This window comes from Scyliorhinus torazame, chromosome 19, assembly GCF_047496885.1.
Source record: "Scyliorhinus torazame isolate Kashiwa2021f chromosome 19, sScyTor2.1, whole genome shotgun sequence".
Taxonomy (NCBI): Eukaryota; Metazoa; Chordata; class Chondrichthyes; order Carcharhiniformes; family Scyliorhinidae; genus Scyliorhinus; species Scyliorhinus torazame.
The window spans coordinates 93,994,972-94,017,943 of NC_092725.1; the positions used below are offsets into that span (position 1 = coordinate 93,994,972).

The 22,972-nt window shown below is 50.3% G+C and overlaps 1 protein-coding gene across 1 annotated transcript in view; it reads right to left on the reverse strand.

Annotated features, from left to right (window-relative positions):
- Positions 1–19,583, reverse strand: part of LOC140396319 (transcription factor Spi-C-like) — a 32,477-nt gene extending 12,894 nt beyond the window's left edge. Inside the window, exons 1-2 of the mRNA XM_072484805.1 lie at positions 19,546–19,583; positions 15,548–15,641 (exon numbers count right to left, since the gene is read on the reverse strand). Coding sequence (XP_072340906.1) covers positions 15,548–15,611 — 64 coding nt within the window. The 5' untranslated portion in view covers positions 15,612–15,641; positions 19,546–19,583. The remainder of the gene's footprint in view (positions 1–15,547; positions 15,642–19,545) is intronic.
- Positions 19,584–22,972: the final 3,389 nt, after the last annotated feature.

Consider the following 22,972-nt stretch of genomic DNA (forward strand, 5'->3'; position numbering starts at 1 on the left):
CACCACAACCATCTTCCTTTGTGCCAGGTATGACTCCAACCAGAAGAAAGTTTTTCCTCTGATTCCCATTGACTCCAGTTTAGCTCGGGCTCCTTGCTGCCATACTCGGTCAAATGCTGCCTTGATGGCAAGGGCAGTCACTCTCACCTCATCTCTGGCATTCAGTTCCTTTGTCCATGTTTAAACCAAGGCTGTAATGAGGTCAGGAGCTGAGTGATCCAGGTGGAACCCAAACTGAGCGTCAGTGAGCAGGTTATTGCTGAGGAAGTGCCACTTAATAGCACTGTTGATGACCCCTTCCATCACTTTAGTGATGATGGAAAGTAAATTGTTGGGGTGACAATTGACCAGGTTGGATTTGTTTTGTTTCTTGTGTACAGGACACACCTGAGCAATTTTCCATGCACTTGGGTAAATTGCCAGTGGTGTAGCTGTACTGGAATAACTTGGCTAGGGGCGTGGAAAGTTCAATCTTCAGTACTATTGCCAGAATATAGTCATGACCCATAGCCTTTGCAGTGTCCAGTGCCTTCAACCATTTTTTGATATCACATGGAATGAATCGAATTAGCTGAGGACCAACATCTGTGATTCTGGGGACCTCCAGAGGAGGCAAGGATGGATTATCCACTCAGAATTTCTGGCTGAAAATTGTTGCGAATACTTCAGCCTCATCTTTTGCAATGATGTGTTGGGCTCAGTGAGAATGTGGATATTTGTGGAGCCTCCTCCTCCAGTGAGTTGTTTAACTGTCCACCACCATTCACGGCTGGATGTGGCTGGACTGCAGAGCTTAGATCTGGCCTGTTGGTTGTGGGATCGTTTAGCTGCTGCTCCTGGCATGTCCTCCTGCACTCTTCATTGAACCAGGGTTGATCCCTTGACTTGATGGTAATGGCAGAGTGGAGGATATGCTGGGCCATGAGGTTGCAGATTGTGGTTGAATAATTCTGCTGCTGCTGATGGCCCACAGCGTCTCATGGGTGCTCAGTCTTGAGCTGCTAGATCTGTTATCCCATTTAGCACGGTGGTAGTGCCACACTGTGGTAAACCACTGTGTTCTGATATTAGGGTTGTATAGTAGAACCTGCACTACAGGTTCACCTGGGTCCCTGCATGCTAGCTCCGCCCAGGAGCCAGGTTAAAAATATGCGTGGCCTCCAGCTCGCAGCCATTTCGTCAGCTGCTGTGGGAGGCCACACATCTGATACCAATAAAGCCTCAGTTTGAATTCAACTTCGTCTCCAGTCAAATTGAGTGTGCCTCAATTTATTAGTATCAGATTCAGAAGATGGACCTCCGAATTAAACCAGATCGACTGCAGCTGGATCCACACGCAAGCGACGCCAGAAAGGACTTTCAGCAGTGGCTAGCTTGTTTTGAAGCGTATATCAACACGGCGCTGACCCCTGTTCCAGAGGCTCAGAAGATTCAAATCTTGTACTCCAGACTCAGCTCTAAAGTCTTCCCGCTGATCCAGGATGCACCCAATTATGCTGATGCCATGACTCGACTCAAAGAAAATTATGAGTAGAAGACGAACACGCTCTTCGCCAGACACGCGCTCGCAACGCGTACTCAACTACCTGGTGAGTCAATCGAGGACTTCTGGAGGGCCCTGATCCCACTAGTTCAGGACTGTGACTGCCAGGACGTTACATCTAATGAGCACTCAGATCTCCTTATGCGGGACGCTTTTGTAATTGGGATTGGGGCTGATGTTATCAGGCAGCGGCTCCTAGAAGGGGCCACACGCGACCTCGCAGAGACTAAAACACTAGCGCTTTCCATGACGGTCGCCCTGCACAATGTCCAGTCCTACGCCCCCAACCGCGCGGCCCACTCCTCCTACACTTCATGGGCCCCACAAGCAGCCGCCCCAGCGGGGGCGCTACCCACCCAATACGCCTGCGCTACGCACCAGCCAGTGATCTCCGGGGGACCCCGATGCTATTTTTGCGGCCAGCAAAGACACCCCAGCCAACGCTGCCCGGCCCGCGCTGCCCTTTGCTTGGCCTGCGGGAATAAGGGCCACTATGCAGCGGTGTGCCAGGCCCGCTCAGCGGCCGCAGTCGCCCCCACCCCCCACCCCCGCCGGTCACGGACAATGGCGCCGCTTTCCTCCTCTCCTCCCCAGGCCATGTGTGAGCAATGGGCGCCACCATCTTCTCCCCTGCACAACACGTGCGTTTCATGGGCGCCGCCATCTTGCTCCAGCCCCGCAACGTGCGTTCCATGGGTGCCGCCATTTTGTAATCCCCAGGACCTCCGGGTGCCGCCATCTTGTCCAAACCGCAGCACATGGATACCAACGGCGTTTCAGGACCCCAACTCAACGGCCTCCTCACTACCCGACGATCAACCACGGCTCGCATCCATGGCAATCGACCAATCCGGTACACATACGCTGACCAACGCATCCACCAGCGTGAAAGTCAACGGCCATGTGACCTCCTGCTTACTGGACTCCAGGAGCACCGAGAGCTTTGTACACCCGAATACGGTAAGGCGCTGCTCCCTTAAGGTACACCCTACCAATCAAACTATCTCCCTGGCCTCCGGATCCCATCGCGCAGCGATCCGGGGGTACTGCACGGTCACGCTCACAATCCAAGGCGTAGAGTTCCACGGTTTTCGCCTCTATGTCCTCCCTAACCTCTGGGTTGCACTTATCCTCGGCCTGGACTTTCAGTGCAACCTTCAGAGCCTGACCCTTAAATTCACCGGACCCTTACCACCCCTCACTGTGTGCGGCCTCGCGACCCTAAAGGTTGATCCTCCTTCCCTCTTTGCCAATCTAACTCCAGATTGCAAACCCGTCGCCACCAGGAGCAGACGGTACAGCACCCAGGATAAGGCCTTCATCAGGTCCAAGGTCCAGCGGTTGCTTCGGGAGGGAGTCATCGAGGCCAGCAACAGCCCCTGGAGAGCTCAAGTGGTAGTGGTTAAGTCTGGGGAGAAAAACCGAATGGTCGTGGACTACAGCCAGACCATCAACAGGTATACGCAGCTCACCACGTACCCCCTCCCACGCATATCTGACATGGTTAACCAGATTGCACAGAACCGAAATCCACTTACCACCAGCTCCCCATCCGTAAATTGGACCGGCCATACACTGCCTTCGAGGCAGACCCGGTTATATCACTTCCTTAGGGTCCCCTTCGGCGTCACCAATGGGGTTTCGGTCTTCCAAAGGGAGATGGACCGAATCGTCGACCGGTACGGCTTGCAGGCCACGTTTCCGTATCTAGACAATGTGACCATCTGCAGCCATGATCAGCAGGACCACGACGCCAACCACGCTAAATTTCTCCGCACCGCCACTCTCCTCAACCTCACGTACAACTAGAAGTGTGTGTTCCATACAAACCGCTTAGCCATCCTCGGCTACGTAGCCCAGAACGGAGTTCTGGGGCCCGATATCGACCGCATGCGCCCCCTCATGGAGCTCCCCCTCCCCCACTGCCCCAAGGCCCTCAAACGCTGCCTGGGGTTCTTCTCGTATTACGCTCAGTGGGTCCCAAACTATGCGGACAAGGCCCGCCCACTCATACAGTCCACTCATTTCCCCCTGACGCCCGAGGCCCGACAGGCTCTCGCCCGGATCAGAGCTGATATTGCCAAAGCTGGAATGCACACTGTAGACGAAACACTTCCTTTCCAAGTAGAAAGCGACGCATCGGACATCACCCTTGCCGCCACCCTCAACTAGGCAGGCAGGTTGCCTGCCTGGCATTCTTTTCCCGCACCCTCCATGCCTCCGAAATTCATCGAAAAGGAGGCCCAGGCTATCGTTGAGGCTGTGCGACATTGGAGGCATTACCTGGCTGGCAGGAGATTCACTCTCCTCACTGACCAACGGTCGGTAGCCTCCATGTTCAACAACACACAGCGGGGCAAGATCAAAAATGATAAAATCTTGCGGTGGAGAATCGAGCTCTCCACCTATAATTACGAGATTAAGTATCGCCCTGGCAAACTCAATGAGCCCCCAGATACCCTATCCCGAGGTATATGTGCCAGCGCACAGGTAGACCAACTCTGGGTCCTGCATGACAGCCTTTGTCACCCAGGGGTCACTCGGTTGTACCACTTCATTAAGGCACAAAATTTGCCCTACTCCGTCGAGGAAGTAAGGATGATCACCAAGGACTGCCAGGTCTGTGCGGAGTGCAAGCCGCACTTCTACTGGCAGGACTGCGTGCTCCTTGTGAAGGCCTCTCGCCCCTTTGAACGCCTCAGCGTGGATCGACACACATATTTCCTCAGTGTGATCGATGAATACTCGCGGTTTCCCTTCGCCATCCCATGCCCCGACATGACGTCTGCCACCGTCATTAAAGCCCTTAATTCTATCTTCACTCTGTTCGGCTTCTCCGCCTACATCCAGTGCCAGGGGATCCTCATTCATGAGTGATGAGCTATGCCAGTTCCTGCTCAGCAGGGATATCGCCTCCAGCAGAAGGACGAGCTACATCCCCCGGGGAAACGGACAGGTAGAAAGGGAGAATGGGACGGTATGGAGTGCCGTCCAGCTGGCCCTACGGTCCAGAAATCTCCCAGCCTCCCACTGGCAAGAGGTCCTCCCTGATGCACTACATTCCATTCGCTCATTACTCTGCACTGCTACTAACAGTACACTGCATGAAGATCTTTTTGCCTTCTCCAGGAAGTCCACATCCGGGGTATCGCTCCCAACTTGGCTCACAGCTCCGGGAACTGTGCTTCTCTGTAAACATGTGCGGCTCCACAAGGCGGATCCGTTGGTGGAAAAGTTGCATCTGCTCCACGCAAACCCACAGTATGCCTACGTGGCGTTCCCCGACGGCCGCCAGGATACCGTCTCCCTCAGGGACCTGGCACCAGCAGGTTCCACCCCCACACCACCCCCGTCGCCCCCGGCGCCACCCTCCCCTCCCCCGCCGCTCCCATCACCCCCCCTAGGACCGTCCATCCTCCCCCTGCCCACCCCCGTTGATGAAGAGTATTTCGGCATACTCCCGGAGTCAACTTCGACCACGACAGAACCAACATCGCCAGCTCCACTATGTCGATCCCAAAGGGCCATGACCAGAGACATTTTTTTTCTGCTCTGCAAATATTAAAGATTGCTAATTGTATATAGTTATCCACCACCCCTGCAGGACTCAATCTTAACAGGGGGTGAATGTGGTAAATCACCGTGTTCTGATATTAGGGGTTGTACGGTAGAACCTGCACTACAGGTTCACCTGGGCCCTGCATGCTAGCTCCGTCCAGGAGCCGGGTTATAAATATGCGTGGCCTCCAGCTCGCAGCCATTTTGTCAGCTGCTGTGGGAGGCCACACATCTGATACTAATAAAGCCTCAGTTTGGATTCAAATTGGTTGTGCCTCACACACAACACGATGGACATAGAACATAGAAAATACAGCACAGAACAGGCCCTTCGGCCCACGATGTTGTGCCGAACCTTTGTCCTAGATTAATCATAGATTATCATTGAATTTACAGTGCAGAAGGAGGCCATTCGGCCCTTTGAGTCTGCACCGGCTCTTGGAAAGAGCACCCTACCCAAACTCAACACCTTCACCCAACACCAAGGGCAATTTGGACATTAAGGGCAATTTATCATTGGCCAATTCACCTAACCCGCACATCTTTGGATTGTGGGAGGAAACCGGAGCACCCGGAGGAAACCCACGCAGACACGGGGAGGACGTGCAGACTCCGCACAGTCAGTGACCCAAGCCAGAATCGAACCTGGGACCCTGGAGCTTTGAAGCAATTGTGCTATCCACAATGCTACCGTGCTGCCCTTGAGAACAAATAAATCTACACTATATCATTTAACCGTAATCCATGTACCTATCCAATAGCTGCTTGAAGGTCCCTAATGTTTCCGACTCAACTACTTCCACAGGCAGTGCATTCCATGCCCCCACTACTCTCTGGGTAAAGAACCTACCCCTGATATCCCTCCTATATCTTCCACCTTTCACCTTAAATTTATGTTCCCTTGTAATGGTTTGTTCCACCCGGGGAAAAAGTCTCTGACTGTCTACTCTATCTATTCCCCTGATCATCTTATAAACCTCTATCAAGTCGCCCCTCATCCTTCTCCGTTCTAATGAGAAAAGGCCTAGCACCCTCAACCTTTCCTCGTAAGACCTACTCTCCATTCCAGGCAACATCCTGGTAAATCTTCTTTGCACCTTTTCCAAAGCTTCCACATCCTTCCTAAAATGAGGCGACCAGAACTGTACACAGTACTCCAAATGTGGCCTTACCAAAGTTTTGTACAGCTGCATCATCACCTCACGGCTCTTAAATTCAATCCCTCTGTTAATGAACGCGAGCACACCATAGGCCTTCTTCACAGCTCTATCCACTTGAGTGGCAACTTTCAAAGATGTATGAACATAGACCCCAAGATCTCTCTGCCCCTCCACATTGCCAAGAACTCTACCGTTAACCCTGTATTCCGCATTCATATTTGTCCTTCCAAAATGGACAACCTCACACTTTTCAGGGTTAAACTCCATCTGCCACTTCTCAGCCCAGCTCTGCATCCTATCTATGTCTCTTTGCAGCCGACAACAGCCCTCCTTACTATCCACAACTCCACCAATCTTCGTATCGTCGGCAAATTTACTGACCCACCCTTCAACTCCCTCATCCAAGTCATTAATGAAAATCACAAACAGCAGAGGACCCAGAACTGATCCCTGCGGTACGCCACTGGTAACTGGGATCCAGGCTGAATATTTGACATCCACCACCACTCTCTGACTTCTATCGGTTAGCCAATTCGTTATCCAACTGGCCAAATTTCCCACTATCCCATGCCTCCTTACTTTCTGCATAAGCCTACCATGGGGAACTTTATCAAGTGCCTTACTAAAATCCATGTACACTACATCCACTGCTTTACCTTCATCCACATGCTTGGTCACCTCCTCAAAGAATTCAATAAGATTTGTAAGGCAAGACCTACCCCTCACAAATCCGTGCTGACTATCCCTAATCAAGCAGTGTCTTTCCAGATGCTCAGAAATCCTATCCTTCAGTACCCTTTCCATTACTTTGCCTACCACCGAAGTAAGACTAACTGGCCTGTAATTCCCAGGGTTATCCCTAGTCCCTTTTTTGAACAGGGGCACGACATTCGCCACTCTCCAATCCCCTGGTACCACCCCTGTTGACAGTGAGGACGAAAAGATCATTGCCAACGGCTCTGCAATTTCATCTCTTGCTTCCCATAGAATCCTTGGATATAACCCGTCAGGCCCGGGGGACTTGTCTATCCTCAAGTTTTTCAAAATGCCCAACACATCTTCCTTCCTAACAAGTATTTCCTCGAGCTTACCAATCTGTTTCACACTGTCCTCTCCAACAATATCGCCCCTCTCATTTGTAAATACAGAAGAAAAGTACTCGTTCAAGACCTCTCCTATCTCTTCAGACTCAATACACAATCTCCCGCTACTGTCCTTGATCGGACCTACCCTCGCTCTAGTCATTCTCATATTTCTCACATATGTGTTTCCTTGATCCTACCCGCCAAAGATTGTTCATGCCCTCTCTTAGCTCTCCTAATCCCTTTCTTCAGTTCCCTCCTGGCTATCTTGTATCCCTCCAATGCCCTGTCTGAACCTTGTTTCCTCAGCCTTACATAAGTCACCTTTTTCCTCTTAACAAGACATTCAACCTCTCTTGTCAACCATGGTTCCCTCACTCGACCATCTCTTCCCTGCCTGACAGGGACATACATATCAAGGACACGTAGCACCTGTTCCTTGAACAAGTTCCACATTTCACTTGTGTCCTTCCCTGCCAGCCTATGTTCCCAACTTATGCACTTCAATTCTTGTCTGACAACATCGTATTTACCCTTCCCCCAATTGTAAACCTTGCCCTGTTGCACGTACCTATCCCTCTCCATTACTAAAGTGAAAGTCACAGAATTGTGGTCACTATCTCCAAAATGCTCCCCCACTAACAAATCTATCACTTGCCCTGGCTCATTACCCAGTACTAAATCCAATATTGCCCCTCCTCTGGTCGGACAATCTACATACTACGTTAGAAAAGCTTCCTGGACACACTGCACAAACACCACCCCATCCAAACTATTTGATCTAAAGAATTTCCACTCAATATTTGGGAAGTTAAAGTCGCCCATGACTACTACCCTATGACTTCTGCACCTTTCCAAAATCTGTTTCCCAATCTGTTCCTCCACATCTCTGCTACTATTGGGGGGCCTATAGAAAACTCCTAACAAGGTGACTGCTCCTTTCCTATTTCTGACTTCAACCCATACTACCTCAGTAGGCTGATACTCCTCGAACTGCCTTTCTGCAGCTGTTATACTATCTCTAATTAATAATGCCACCCCCCACCTCTTTTACCACCCTCCCTAATCTTATTGAAACATCTATAACCAGGGACCTCCAACAACAATTTCTTCCCCTCTTCTATCCAAGTTTCCGTGATGGCCACCACATCGTAGTCCCAAGTACCGATCCATGCCTTAAGTTCACCCACCTTATTCCTGATGCTTCTTGTGTTGAAGTATACACACTTCAACCCCTCTCCGTGCCTGCAAGTACTCTCCTTTGTCAGTGTTCCCTTCCCCACTGCCTCATTACACGCTTTGGCGTCCTGAATATCGGCTGCCTTAGTTGCTGGACTACAAATCCGGTTCCTATTCCCCTGCCAAATTAGTTGAAACCCTCCCGAAGAGTACTAGAAAACCTCCCTCCCAGGATATTGGTGCCCCTCTGGTTCAGATGCAACCTGTCCTGCTTGTACAGGTCCCACCTTCCCCAGAATGCGCTCCAATTATCCAAATACCTGAAGCCCTCCCTCCTACACCATTCCTGCAGCCACGTGTTCAACTGCACTCTCTCCCTATTCCTAGCCTCGCTATCACGTGGCACCGGCAACAAACCAGAGATGACAACTCTGTCTGTCCTGGCTTTTAACTTCCAGCCTAACTCCCTAAACTTGTTTATTACCTCCACACCCCTTTTCCTACCTATGTCGTTGGTACCAATGTGCACCACGACTTCTGGCTGCTCCCCCTCCCCCTTAAGGATCTTGAAGACACGATCCGAGACATCCCTGGCCCTGGCACCCGGGAGGCAACATACCTTCCGGGAGTCTCGCTCGCGACCACAGAATCTCCTATCTATTCCCCTAACCATTGAATCTCCTACAACTATTGCTTTTCTATTCTCCCCCCTTCTCTTCTGAGCCCCAGAGCCAGACTCAGTGCCAGAGACCTGGCCGCTAGGGCCTTCCCCCGGTAGGTCATCCCCCCCAACAGCATCCAAAACGGTATACTTGTTTTGAAGGGGAATGGCCACGAGGGATCCCTGCACTTTCTGCCTGTTTGTTTTTTTCCCCCTGACTGTAACCCAGCTATTCTTGTCCTGTACCTTGGGTGTGGTTACCTCCTTGTAACTCTTCTCAATCACCCCCTCTGCCTCCCGGATGATCCGAAGTTCATCCAGCTTCAGCTCCAGTTCCCTAACACGGTCTTTGAGGAGCTGAAGTTGGGTGCACTTCCCGCAGGTATAGTCAGTGGGGACACCGGTGGTATCCCTCACCACCCACATCCTACAGGAGGAGCATGTAACTGGCCTAGCCTCCATCCCCTCTTACCTGACAGAATATAGCTGCCCTGTGGACTAACTAGATCTCCGCCCTCCGACCCTGCTCCCAGTCAGCTACACTTTCTGTAAACTCCAGGCTCTCTTCGCACTCTTTGCGGAAATGTTGGAAACAAAATGAAAGGAGCGCCTTACTCCCTCCTCACCTAACTCCCTCGGTCACCAAACTCTCACTATCGCACTCAAATGCACCAAATTCAGCACTCCCTCGGTCACCAAACTCTCACTATCGCACTCAAATGCACCAAATTCAGCACTCCCTCGGTCACCAAACTCTCACTATCGCACTCAAATGCACCAAATTCAGCACTCCCTCGGTCACCAAACTCTCACTATCGCACTCAAATGCACCAAATTCAGCACTCAGTGCAAACAAAGTCTGCACTGTAGGGGATCACTTTTATACTGTGAATCCAGCCTCTGAAAACCTGGCCTAATCCAATTAACTAATTAACAAGCTCCAGCTGCAAGTGCCTACAAGTAGAAGCCGGTTTAAAGCTGATTGAAAATTCACCTTCTTCTAAACCAAACAGCAACTTTTAAGTTAATTAACTAAATAAAAGAAAGACTAAACTTGAGATAAAAATGAACCCTTATCCTCCCTCGGTCACCAAACTCTCACTATCGCACTCAAATGCACCAAATTCAGCACTCAGTGCAAACTGATGGAGGGTAGCATTCATGTGAAGATGAGACTTTGTCTCCACAAGGACTGTGCAGTGGTCACTCATACCGATACTGTCATGAACAGATACATCTGCAGCAGGCAGGTTTGTGAGGATGAGGTCAAGTATGTTGTTCTCTCTTGTTGGTTCCCTCACCATCTGCTGCAGTCCCAGTCAGCAATTATGTCCTTTAGGGCCCAGCCAATTCAGTCTGTAGTGGTATTACAAAGCCACTCTTGATGATGGACCAACCCAGAATACATACTACACCCTTGTCACCCTTCAGTACTTCCTCCAGTTGCTGTTCAACATGGACATTTGGAAGGATTCTCAGTTTGACAGATTAAGTGCGAATGGCGAGTGTTCCACGGTCCCAGTGTCGGCGCTGGGCCCGGAGCAATTCAGGGCCTGCTTATGGGCCAGCACTCGCACCACATGGAATTAGTGCAATTCCAACTCACGCCGGCATCAGGTTCACTGCGGTCGGGATTGGCACTGGAGACCATAAGACATAGGAGCAGAATTAGGCCACTTGGCCCAGCGAGTCTGCTCCGCCATTCAATCATGGCTGATATTTTCTCATCCCCATTCTCCTGCCTTCTCCCCATAACCCCTGATCCCCTTATTAATCAAGAACCTATCTATCTCTGTCTTAAAGACACTCAGTGAATTGGCCTCCACAGCCTGACAAGCTGGAGCTGCATATAAGCACTCCTCTCCCACCCCACACCCCTCAGCCCCCACATCCGGCCCCCAGAGGGCGACCGCACCCCACCCGTGAGCAGCTCCTTCTCACCCCACCCTCCATCACAGGCCAACACCCGTAATGCCCGTCATGGCCCTGCACACACCTGCGCTGCGCAGCCTGCATCCGAGTGTCTCGCACTGTGCATTATCTGTTCCCCCAGGAGAAGGTGGCCCACAACTGCCGGGAGCGGGAGAAGATTGGAGGGGATCCACCGGACCTGTGGCCTCTCACCATCGCGGAGCAGAAGGCATTGGACCTTATCAGCGGGGTGGCAGAGCGGGCAGTCACAGAGGTGGAGGTCGGCCAACTGACCCACCCCAATTCGTTGTGACGTCCCTATGGCACATGAGTCACCCCTCCCCCCTCTACAGCACACCTGTCCACGATATAACCATGTGTCTTGTGTTGTGTCTTGCAGGGTCACCACCAGATGGTGAGGAACCAGACGGTGCCCCCACCACCAGCCGCAACCCCTTGAATCACCGGGTCACATGGCAGGACCATCCAGTGTCCCACGACCCCCTGCCGCATCACCGGAACACCTCGGAGCACATGTCCGGGGATGACACCGACTTCTCGGCATAGAGTCGGGATCTACGTGAGGGGTTGTCAGCACCCATTCAGCGCCTACAGGTGCAGCTGGAGGAGTCCAACCACCTGCAGGGGCAGAAGGCAGTGCCAACACTGCATGCCACCCAGGCCAACACCACACGGATGTCCAAGGCCTGGGGAACTCTGTGCGGGCAGTTGCTGAGGCACAGGACAGTGCGGCCATGTCACAGGCAGCCATGTACCAGGGCCACATGGACATTGCTGCGGCACACCAGGACGTGGCCCAATCACAATGGGCAATGGCTGCGGGCATCGAGTGTGTTGGCCTGGCACTGGCTGACCTGAGTTAGTCACAGAGGAACATGGCAAGGTCACTGAGTGACCCAGAGGGATGTGGCACAGTGCCTGTGCTCCATGGCCGTGAGCATGAAGACCTTTGTCGAGATGAGAACTGGCCTCCAGGCTTTGGCTGCCTTCACATCCCAAGGTGTAGCCCATGGGTCATCAGACACCCCGAGGGAGGAGGTGGTGATTGAGCCCGTGTCGGTGATGCCCACAGCGGGGGCACCAGCATGCTGCAACACCTTTGAATTACCCCTACCTGTCACTGGTGCATCCGATGGGCAACGGGCAGAACAGGATGGCACCACACCACCTATGACACCTGGACGACTGCTGGGCCCTTCCGGGCCCCGTTGATCCAGAGGACGGCTGCCAAGTGGTACCCAGGTCACAGGGCGGGGTATACTTCTGATGTACCGCCTGGGGGAACGCCTAGAAGGAGCATTAGGACACGCAAAGTTAGAAAGTTAGTCACCAGTTATGTTGACATGGTGCAACACATAGGATAGTGTTACAGGCTAGGGCACAGAAATGTACATAGCACTGTCACCAATAAACACTTACAGCGGGATCCTCCATCGACGGGATCCTCCGCTGTGCCGGCAGTGCACTCACAGCCGCTGATTTCACCACTACGTGGGGGTGGCCGCAATGGGAAAGTCCATTGGCCGGCTGCTAGGACAGAGGATCCCACTGCCGGCGGGGGCACGCGTGCCAGAAAACTGGTCTGGCAGGACGGAGAATCCCGCCCATATTCACCGATGTTCCAGACTGCCTTGGCCCTCTGCAGGATGTGAAGAATAGGCTGGGTGTAGAGGGTGTGCCGGAACGGGGTGGGGGCTGTGGGTGTTGGGGTGTGTTGGGGTGTCGGTGATGTGAGGTGTTGGAGGATGGTACGGGCCTCCTGTGCAGTCGGGGGTACCCCAGTGGCAGCCCTTGGAAATGTAAGGGGCCTGAGAGATACGGGGGTGGTGTGTGGTAGGGCCTACCCAGTGCATGACCCATTACTGCCCCCCCCCAACCCAGACTCCAACCCCCCCTCCTGCCTCCTCCACCGCACCCCCCCCACCCCCACATGGTCCCCCGTGTGATGGAATGGCTTGCATGCAGGGATCACCCGGATGGGCAGTGGCATGTGACACCGGGGCAGGAGTCAGACATTGTCAGATATTGTGGAGCTGCAGCCTGTGGTGCAGCTGGTCGTAGGGGGGGGTGGGGATGTTGGGGTGGGGATATGTAGGGATGGTACAAGACGGCTGAGCTGTGGGTGGCCAAGCTCCCTACAAACCTTGAGGTGATCAAGTTGTCCCATGCGCAGCAGCCCTGGTGCAGATGTCGTACTGCCTTTTGAGCAGGGCTGGGCCCCATGTCCTGCCCATCCTGGCCCTCCTCCACATCCGCCTTGTCGGACAAGGTATGCCGCTCCTCCACTTCCTCCAGCATTTCACCCTTCTGCTGCGTGATGTTGTGGAGGACCCAATGCGGAAGACCTGCCTCGGGTTGTATTGTGTGACCGTTCCAGAACAGTCCAGGCACTTGAACCCAGCCTTCAGCATGCCAATGCACCACTCGATGATGCCCTGGGCACTGCAGGGGCATTGTTATAGCGGTTATCCGCGTCGGTCTGAGGCCTCCAGATAGGCATCATCAGTCACAACTGCAGCGGTAAACCATGTTGCCAGTAGCCCCGGGGAGCGCCTCAAAGGTTTCTGGCACCATCAGGTGTGTTAGGACAAAGGCGTTGTGCATGCTGCCTGAATACCAGTCGCAGACATCACACACCAGCTGCACATTGATAGAGTGGAACTCTTCCGATTGATGAATGGCACCATAGGGAGACGTGCATCCCGTCGATCACCCCCTGAACCTGGAATATGCCGGCGATTGCAGCGAATTCCGCTGCCTTGGCAATCTGATCGGCTCGGTCCACACCAAATGCAATGTATTGTGCTGCCCGGGCATCCGGGGCAGCCGTTACGGCATGGATGCACTTGAACAGAGGTCTGGAAGGTTCAGGACAGGTACCCGCTCAGCACCTGGAAGGACCTGTGGCATAGAGGTTCAGGGTGATCGTGACCTTGACGGCCACCGGGAGCGGATGTCCTCCCCCATGCCTGGTGGGGGGGGCACAGTGGATGGGACTGGTCAAGGAGGGTGTGCACCTGTTGGAAACGTAGCTGGAGGGTTCCGAGGGTCCTGGGTGCGACGCACGGATTGTGCCTACCTGTCTGGGGGCAGGGTGGATGGGAGCAGGGGTGCAGTGGGTAAGTGGGGCTTAGAACCAGCCAGTATTCCAGCCACGGGATGGGCTGACTGATGGTGCCACTGGTGCGGAATCTTCCCTGAAGGGGGCAATGCGCCAAGGGGTGTAGCAAAGGCCACAGTGCATGCGCCCGCCATTTGGGCTGCACCCCCACCCTCCCGCTGTGGGTCAGCGTTTCGGATGGGTGCCAACACCTGGTGGGCCACTGGCTGTGCTGGACCACGACCATCCCTTTGATGGGTTGGCTGGGGCCTGGGGGTTCCTGGGGTGTGGCCTTTGGAGCTCCGCACATTTACGGGACAGGATGGGTAGTCTGTGGAATGCGCAGCCAGGTGGCAGGCTGCAGCAATGGCGGTCCGTGCCCGGGTCCACGGCCCATCTCCTGGTCCCCCCGGCCCAAGCAGATGTCCCCCCCAGAGAGTGGCACAACTGGCAGCCCATGTTTGCGCCTTTGGAAACATGTCTTACCTCGTCTCTCATCCTCAGCAGCCATGGCTACCGGTTGCCATTTTAAAATACCAAAAGTGAACCACGCCGGCCTCCCTTCCACCTAGGTGGAGCAGCGCGGGAGGCTGGAGACTACCGGGCCCATTGAAGATATGCGAATGGTCAGTACTGTACAATTTGCATGCCCATTCTAGCACCATCGAGTTGAGGTGCCGGAGCATGGCGTCCCATTGGCCGACCAGCTCCGACCTCAATTTTCAGCTGACATGCCTAATCATGATTCGCGATTCCAGCATTGCCGGACAGAGAATTCCACCCATTATCTATAATATGATTCCATGAGTATGACTATGCTGCTTGGCTAGCCTGTGAGACAGCTTTCCCAATTTTGCCACAAGCCTCCAGATGTTAGTAAGGAGGACTACGCAGGGTTGGCAGGGCTGGGTTTACTGTTATCATTTCTGGTGCCTAGATTGATGCCGGGTGATCTGTCCGGTACATTCCTTTGTAGCAGCTGATTACAACTGAGTGGCTTGCTAGCCCATTTCAGAGTGAATGTGGGTTTGGAGTCACGTATGTGTGTGTGTGTGTGTGTGTGTGTGTGTGTGTCGGAGTGTGAATCAAAGAATCCCCACAGTGCAGAAAGCCATTCGACCCATCCCCATAACCTTTTGGACACTAAGGGGCCATTTAGCATGGCCAATCTACCTAATCTGCACATCTTTGGACTGTGAGAGGAAACCGGAGCACATGAAGGAAATCCACGCAGACACAAGAAGAATGTGTCTCTGTGAGTGTGTGTCTGGATGTGAATGTGTGTGTGCCAGAGAGAATTGCAGGTTTGGGACCTCTCTGTTTGACACTTACCTGACACTGAACTAGTCTCTTTCTCAAACACGAACGCATGTTGCTGCTCATCCAGAAACTCCATTATCACTTCCAGATCCTCCGCAACTGGGTTCTGGGGAGAATTAAATCAAAATGTAACTATCGGTCGGGTCACACAGTGAGTGTCAGATCAGACATTTTATGTGGAAAATTGTAAACAGATCTTACCATAATTTAAAGGCAGAGACTTTATGCAATCAGCATTCAGAAGTGGGTCTGTCTTTAAGATACAAACATAATCCTTGCATTAAAAGCAACCACAGCACAACTTCACAATCACTCCCATAATCATCAGAAAACCTATGTTATATAAAACATGCACTGATCAGTGGACATACAAAAAAAATGCATTTATAGAAGCCTTTCAAACCACAGGACATTCCAAAGCCTTTTGCAACTAATGAAGAGTTCTGAAGCACAATCGCTGCAGCAGCTAATTTGTGTGTATGATCCCACAAGCAACAATAAGACAAATATCAGGTCATTTGTTTAGCTTTGAAGAAGAGACATATGGATATGATGAATTTCTCTCTCCACAGATGCCGCCAGACCTAGTGAGTTTTTTTCCAGCATTTTCTGTTTTTATTCAGATTTCCAGCATCTGCAGTATTTTGCTTTTATATCCATTTTACTGATATTAGTTGAGGGATAAATATTGACCTGGACGCGAGGATGAATTCTCTTGACCTTTTTTGAAATAGAGGCAGTGAAATCTTTTATGCGCACCGCAAATGGCAATTGATGCCTCCGTTCAACTTCTTATCCAAAACACGGCACCTCAGACAGTGCAGCACTCCCTTAGTACTGTTCTGGAAATGCCTTTCTAGATTCTGAGTTCAATTTTCTGGAGTAGGATGTATAAAATATATTGATATAAAAATATCAATATATATAGATAAATATATGTAGACATATATACACTCATGCACACACACACTAACATATCAAGATATATATGGACATAATCACATATACAGACACACACTTGTACATTGGCAGGTGTATGGACACACATAAAAACACAAATACATACACATAGAGTAACAAATATACCCACGCACAATCCTGACTTCGAACAATATCAAGATCACTGTAACTGGGTCAAACTCCTGGAGCTCCCTCCCCAACAACACTGTGGGCGTACATACACCACATGGACTGCAGCGAGCAGTTCAAGAAAGTGGGAAGTAAGTGCTGGCCTTGTCAGTGATGCCCACATCCCAGGAATGAATTAAAGAACATATACACACATATAAAAAGACACACCCACTCATGCAATACACACATCCACTTGTATAAATACACACACACCCACTCATATAAATACACACATCTATAATATAAATACACACACCTATATAAATACAGACACCTACTCATGTAAATACACACACCCACTCATGTAAATAAACACACCCACTCAAAAATACAAACACCTGCTCATATAAATACACACACCCACGCATGAAAATACACATACTCACTAATTCAAATACACACAACCACTCATATAAATACATATACCCACTCATTACAAATACACACACCCACTCATGTAAAAACACAAACCCAATCATGTAAATAGACCCCCACATACTAATATGCACAAACATGTTGGACACATATACCCACTCATTATAAATACACACACCCACTCATGTAAAAACTAAAATCCACTCATGTAAATACACACACACACTCATGTAAATAGACCCCCCCCACACACTAATATGCTCAAACATGTTGGACACAAATCTAAATACATGAATACACACACATACATATACAAACACGATAGATATATATGAACATACAAACATCAGATATAGAGTGGGAGGAGGCCATTTGGCTGTTCACACCTGCTTCATCATTCGATAAGATCATGAGTTCAAAATTCCCATCTAGTCAATAACTTTTGATTCCCTTGGCTTACAAGAATCTATCCACCTCTGTCTTAAAAATATCCATTGATCCCATCTCTAATGCCTTCTGAGGCAGAGAGTTACAAAGTCTCACAACCCACTGAGAAAAAATAATCTCCTGATCTCTGCCCTAAAAGTACGACCACAAATTTTAAAAAGTGCTCCCTAGTTCTGGACTCACCAACAAGAGGAAACATAATTTCCACGTCCACGATCTCATATACTTTATCAGGTCACCCCTCACTCTTCTAAACTCCAGTGGAAACAAGCCCAGCCTGACCATCCTATCCTCATAAGACAACCCGTTCTAGTAAACCTCCACCGCATTTTTATCCTTTTTAATCTTTTTATTGTCACAAGTATACTTACATTAACACTGCAATGAAGTTACTAGAAAAGACAACCCGCTCTAGTAAACCTCCAACGCATTTACATCCTTCCTTAGATAAATAGACCAAGGGCAGCACAGTGGCCTAGTGGGCTAGCCCTGCAGCCTCATGGCACCGAGGTCCCAGGTTCGATCCCGGCTCTGGGTCACTGACTGTGTGGAGTTTGCACATTCTCCCCGTGTTTGCGTGGGTTTTGCCCCCACAACCCAAAGATGTGCAGACTAGGTGGATTGGCCACACTAAATTGCCCCTTAATTGGAAAAAATGAATTGGGTACTCTAAATTTAAAAAAATAAATAAATAGACCAAGGTTGCACACAATACACAAGACACAGTCTCAGCAATGTCCTGCATAACTGAAGCACAACATTCTTACTTTTGTCTTCAATTCCTCTCATCATAAAGGATAGCATTCCTTTAGCTTTCTGAATTTCTAGCTGTACCTGCATATTGACTTTTTGTGACCAGTGCACTAGATTCCTCTGCACCTCAGAATTCTACATTAATTCTCTGTTTAAGTAATACTCAACTTTTTTTTATTCTTCCTGCCAAAATGAACAACTTCACACTTTCCCACATTATACTCCATTTGCCAGATTTTTGCCCACTCACTCAACCTATCTATATGTGTCTGCAACTTCCTTACGTTCTCCCACAACATACTTTCCTGTCATAGAATTTACAGTGCAGACAGAGGCCATTCGGCCCATCGAGTCTACACCGGCCCCTGAAAGAGTACCCCACTTAAGCCCACACCTCCACCCTATCCCGGTAAACCAGCAACCCCACCTAATTTTTGGTCACTACAGGGCAATTTAGCGATACCAATCCACCTAACCCACACATCTTTGGACTGTGGAAGGAAACCAGAGCACCCGGAGGAAACCCATGCGAACACTGGGAGAATGTGCAGACTCCTCACAGGCAGTGACCCAAGCCGGGAATCAAACCCAGGTCCCTGACCCTGTGAAGCAACAGTGATAACCACTGTGCTACCGTGCCGCCCTATCTTTGCATCACTTGCAAATTTATCTACCATTTCTTCGCTTCCCTCACCTAGCTCATTGGAATAAATTGTAAAAAATTGAGGCCCAGTGCAGACTCCCCCAGGCCACCACTCACCACGTTCTGCCATTCAAAAAACATACCCATTTATGCATACTCGCTGTTTTCTGCCAACACACCAATCTTCAATCCATGCTAATATGTTACCCCCTACCCCGTGAGGTTTTGTTTGCCACGTTAACCTTTGTGCGGCACCTAATCAAATACCTTCTGGAAATGCAGGTCTACAGTAGGTCTACAAGCCTAGACATACAAGGCATGCTCATGTGCCGCCACACACAAACACCCCCCCCCCCCACACACACACAAGAAGCGGTTTGCCAATCAATACACTCTAACGATAGAAAATTGGTTTATACTCCAGTAATAGATCAGTGTGCATTGAACGTTGTTTTTTTGATTGATAAACTGTTTAATTTCTGTACCCTGAACTGTTTACTGTGAGACCGAAGAGAAAATACATCAAGTGGACATTAGACACTAAAGTGAAGAAACGTGACGTCCGAATCGAAATCACTTTAAAGCCGACAACACCGAGAGCTGAGAATATTAATAATTAGCAGCAATGTTAGGAAGTAAACAAATAACTTCTCTCTCCCACCTCTGAATGCCTCTTTGCAGTAAAATCTGAAGGAGTTCCAATCTTTGTGACTTCTGTAAATGTGTCCCTTCATGTGAGACCCTTGCGGTGCCGGAACCCTGTTTATAATCAGCATCCAGGCCAGCCCATCAGCACAAGCTCCTCCTTGGAAGGTACAGTTTTACCGTGTGTATTATACAGAGAGCGGTGGAGGACTCTCCATGCTGCTTACTAACTCCTCCCTCAACTGTGCGGAGATTAATTTAAATAGCCCCAGGTCAGACAGTTTCCGAGATCGACCTGTCCCCATTCACGTTACCAAATCTATTCATGTTACTAGAACCAAATCTAATCGTGTTAATAGTTAACAGCACCGCTCTGCTCGACGGTAAACTCACGGACATTACAGATGGTACTGAATGTGGGGACGCTTCTCTTTCAAAAGTGTCCTTAAAAATTGATAACTCACTTCTAACCCCGTCTGTAGAAATGTTGCATCGAGAACTGAGCCGGGTGGAGCCGCAGAGGCAGCCAGGCATGGGAGCAACTGTGGGGGACAGGTAGATGTGGGGGACAGATAGAGGTAGATGTGGGGGACAGATAGATGTGGGGGGACAGGTAGATGTGGGGAGAGGTACATGTGAGAGACAGGTAGGCGTAAAGGACAGGTAGATGTGGGGGGACAGGGTAGATGTAGAGGACAGGTAGATGTGGGGGAACAGGTAGATGTAGAGGACAGGTAGATGTGGGGGGGGCAGGTAGATGGAGAGGACAGGTAGATGTGGGGGCTGGCAGATGTAGGGGATAGGTAAATGTGAGGGACAGGCAGATGTAGAGGATAGGTAACTGGGGGACAGGCAGATGTAGGGGATAGGTAGATGTGGGGGACAGGCAGATGTGGGGGATAGGTAAATGTGGGGGACAGGTAGATGTGGGGGACAGGCAGATGTGGGGCATAGATAAATGTGGGGGACAGGTAGATGTGGGGGATAGGCAGATATGGGGGACAGGTAGATGTGGGGGAGAAGTAGGTGTGGGCAGAGGTAAATATGGGAACAGATAGATGTGAGGGAGAGGTAGATATGGGGACAAGTAGATGTGGAGATTTGTAGATATCAGGACAGGTAGATGTGGGGAGAGGTAGATATAAGGACAGGTAGATGGGGAGAGGTAGATATGGGGCAGGTATGTGGGGGAGAGGTAGATATGGGGACAGACAAATGTGGGGACAGATAGATATGGGGACAGGTAGATGTGGGGAGAGGTAGACATGGGGACAGGTTGCTATGGGAAAAGGTATATAGGGGACAGCTAGATGTGGGAAGAGGTAGATATGGGGACAGGTAACTATGGGAAGAGGTAGATAATGGGACAGCTAGATGTGGGAAGTGGTGGATAGGGGGACAGGTAGATATGGTGAGAGGTAGATATGGGGACATGTAGCTATCCCTCCACATCTACTTATTCCCCATATCAAGGGTTAGGTATGTATGGGGACAGGCAGGTGTGGGGAACAGGTAAGTGGAGAGACAAGTAGGTGTGGAGGGACAGGCAGGTCTGGGGACTAAGTATATGTGTAGGAACGGTAGATGTACAGGGTGGGTGCAGGGTGGTGGTGGTGGAGACAGGCAGATCTGAATTTGGCAACCATAGTTCTAGAATTCGGAACAATTTTGAAGGGATTACATTTTCACCCCAAGATTCTCTGTTTGGAAAGACATTTCCTGAAGGGCCTGAAATGAGTTCTATTCTCGGTGGTAGTTTTGGCAACTCGAGGTTCCCTCCCTCCCTTTCATTCCTCTTCCCAAACCCAAGGAGGATTTCGACCCCTGCTCCTTCTCTCTCCCTGGCAAACTCCTGACTCTGCAGCGGGGGGGGGGGGGGGGGGGGGGGGGGGGGGTAAAGTGGAAGACTGGAATTGGTGTCTTTCATGCGGATGTTATTTTTTTAAACATCTGGTTCTAATATATATTTGGTCTATTGGGTTCCCAGTGGATTCTGTTTAGTGCCATATGGATTTCTGATCGGAGGTATGAGCTGTCTGTAAGCAGCTTGTAAAAATAGACATGTTAGATTATCGGATCTTGCAGGTTCTGGTTAGAGGCAGGTGGCATTGTGATAACAGGCAGGATGCACCGTAACTTGTCAAATTCGATGGTTCTTTTCTTTAATGCAACAACATGTTGATAACTGGCGTGGAAGTTTGGTTATTTTCTCACATCTCTGCACAAGACGTTGTCCGAAAGGGCGGTGGAAGCAGATTCCATTGTAACTTCCAAAAGAAATTGGAGAAAAACTTGAATGAGAAAAAAAAACAAGATGTTGGGCTGAGGGGAAAGAGCTGGGGGAGTGATTCTAATTAGATAGGTTTTTCAGAGAGCCGGCAAAGTTAAGATGAGCCGGGTGGCCTCCTCCCCTGTTGTAAGATTCTATGAAACTTACCAGTTTGACAGCCAGTCAATAGCTTACAACAAAACTGAAATAGGGTTAAAAAGACTGATTTTAGCCTCCTTCTTTAAGACAGAACTTCCTAAACTTCTTCCCAGTGTGATCCCATTTTAATACCTCGGACTATCTGAGCCCTGGTGAGGGATCTTTTAGCTGTGAGGGTGGGAGGGGGTTAGCGCCTGAGTGGCATGCAGGTTGGGGGGCAGGGTAGCGGAGGGCTGCGGTGAGGACATTTGGGGGGTGGAGTGGGGGGCTGGAATTGCAGCCTGGTCAGAATTGTTTAAACTTCAGAGTTATGTTTTAAAGAAAATCCTAGCTTTTCACAGGTTTTTTTTGCAGCAGCAATAAGGCCTTAAAGATCTGTCCATTAAGGCTATGACCAACATTCGAAAAAAAATTAAAGTGGTCACACAACTATTAGCACTCAGCCCTAATCCCACAGCAGCCTTTGCTGCCTTGGAGTTTATTACCCCAAAATCTCTGTCACTGCCTGTGCGGAGTCTGCACGTTCTCTGCGTGGGTTTCCTCCGGGTGCTCTGGTTTCCTCCCACAGTCCAAAGATGTGCAGGTTAGGTGAATTGGCCACACTAAATTGCCCTTAGTGTCCAAAAAAGGTTAGGTGGGGTTTCTGGGTTAGGGGGGTGGGGTGGAGGTGTGAGCTTGGGTAGGGTGCTCTTTCCAAGGGCTGGTGCAGACTTGATGGGCCGAATGGCCTTCTTGTGCACTGTAAATTCTATGATCTCATCTCACGACCTCAATGGGGGTGCAATCCACAGTTTGGGAAACCCTGTCATAAGAGATTTCTAGCCATGCAGACTCACATAGCACTAGCTTTACATCAATGTATGAAGACCATATGAAATAGGAACAGGGGTAGGCCGTTCAGACACTCGAGTTTGCTCCGCCATTGAGTGTGGCTGAACTGGCATTCCTCATGCCCACTTTATGCCCTTTCCCTGTGACCTTTGATTCCCTTACTGATCAGGAACCTATCTATCTC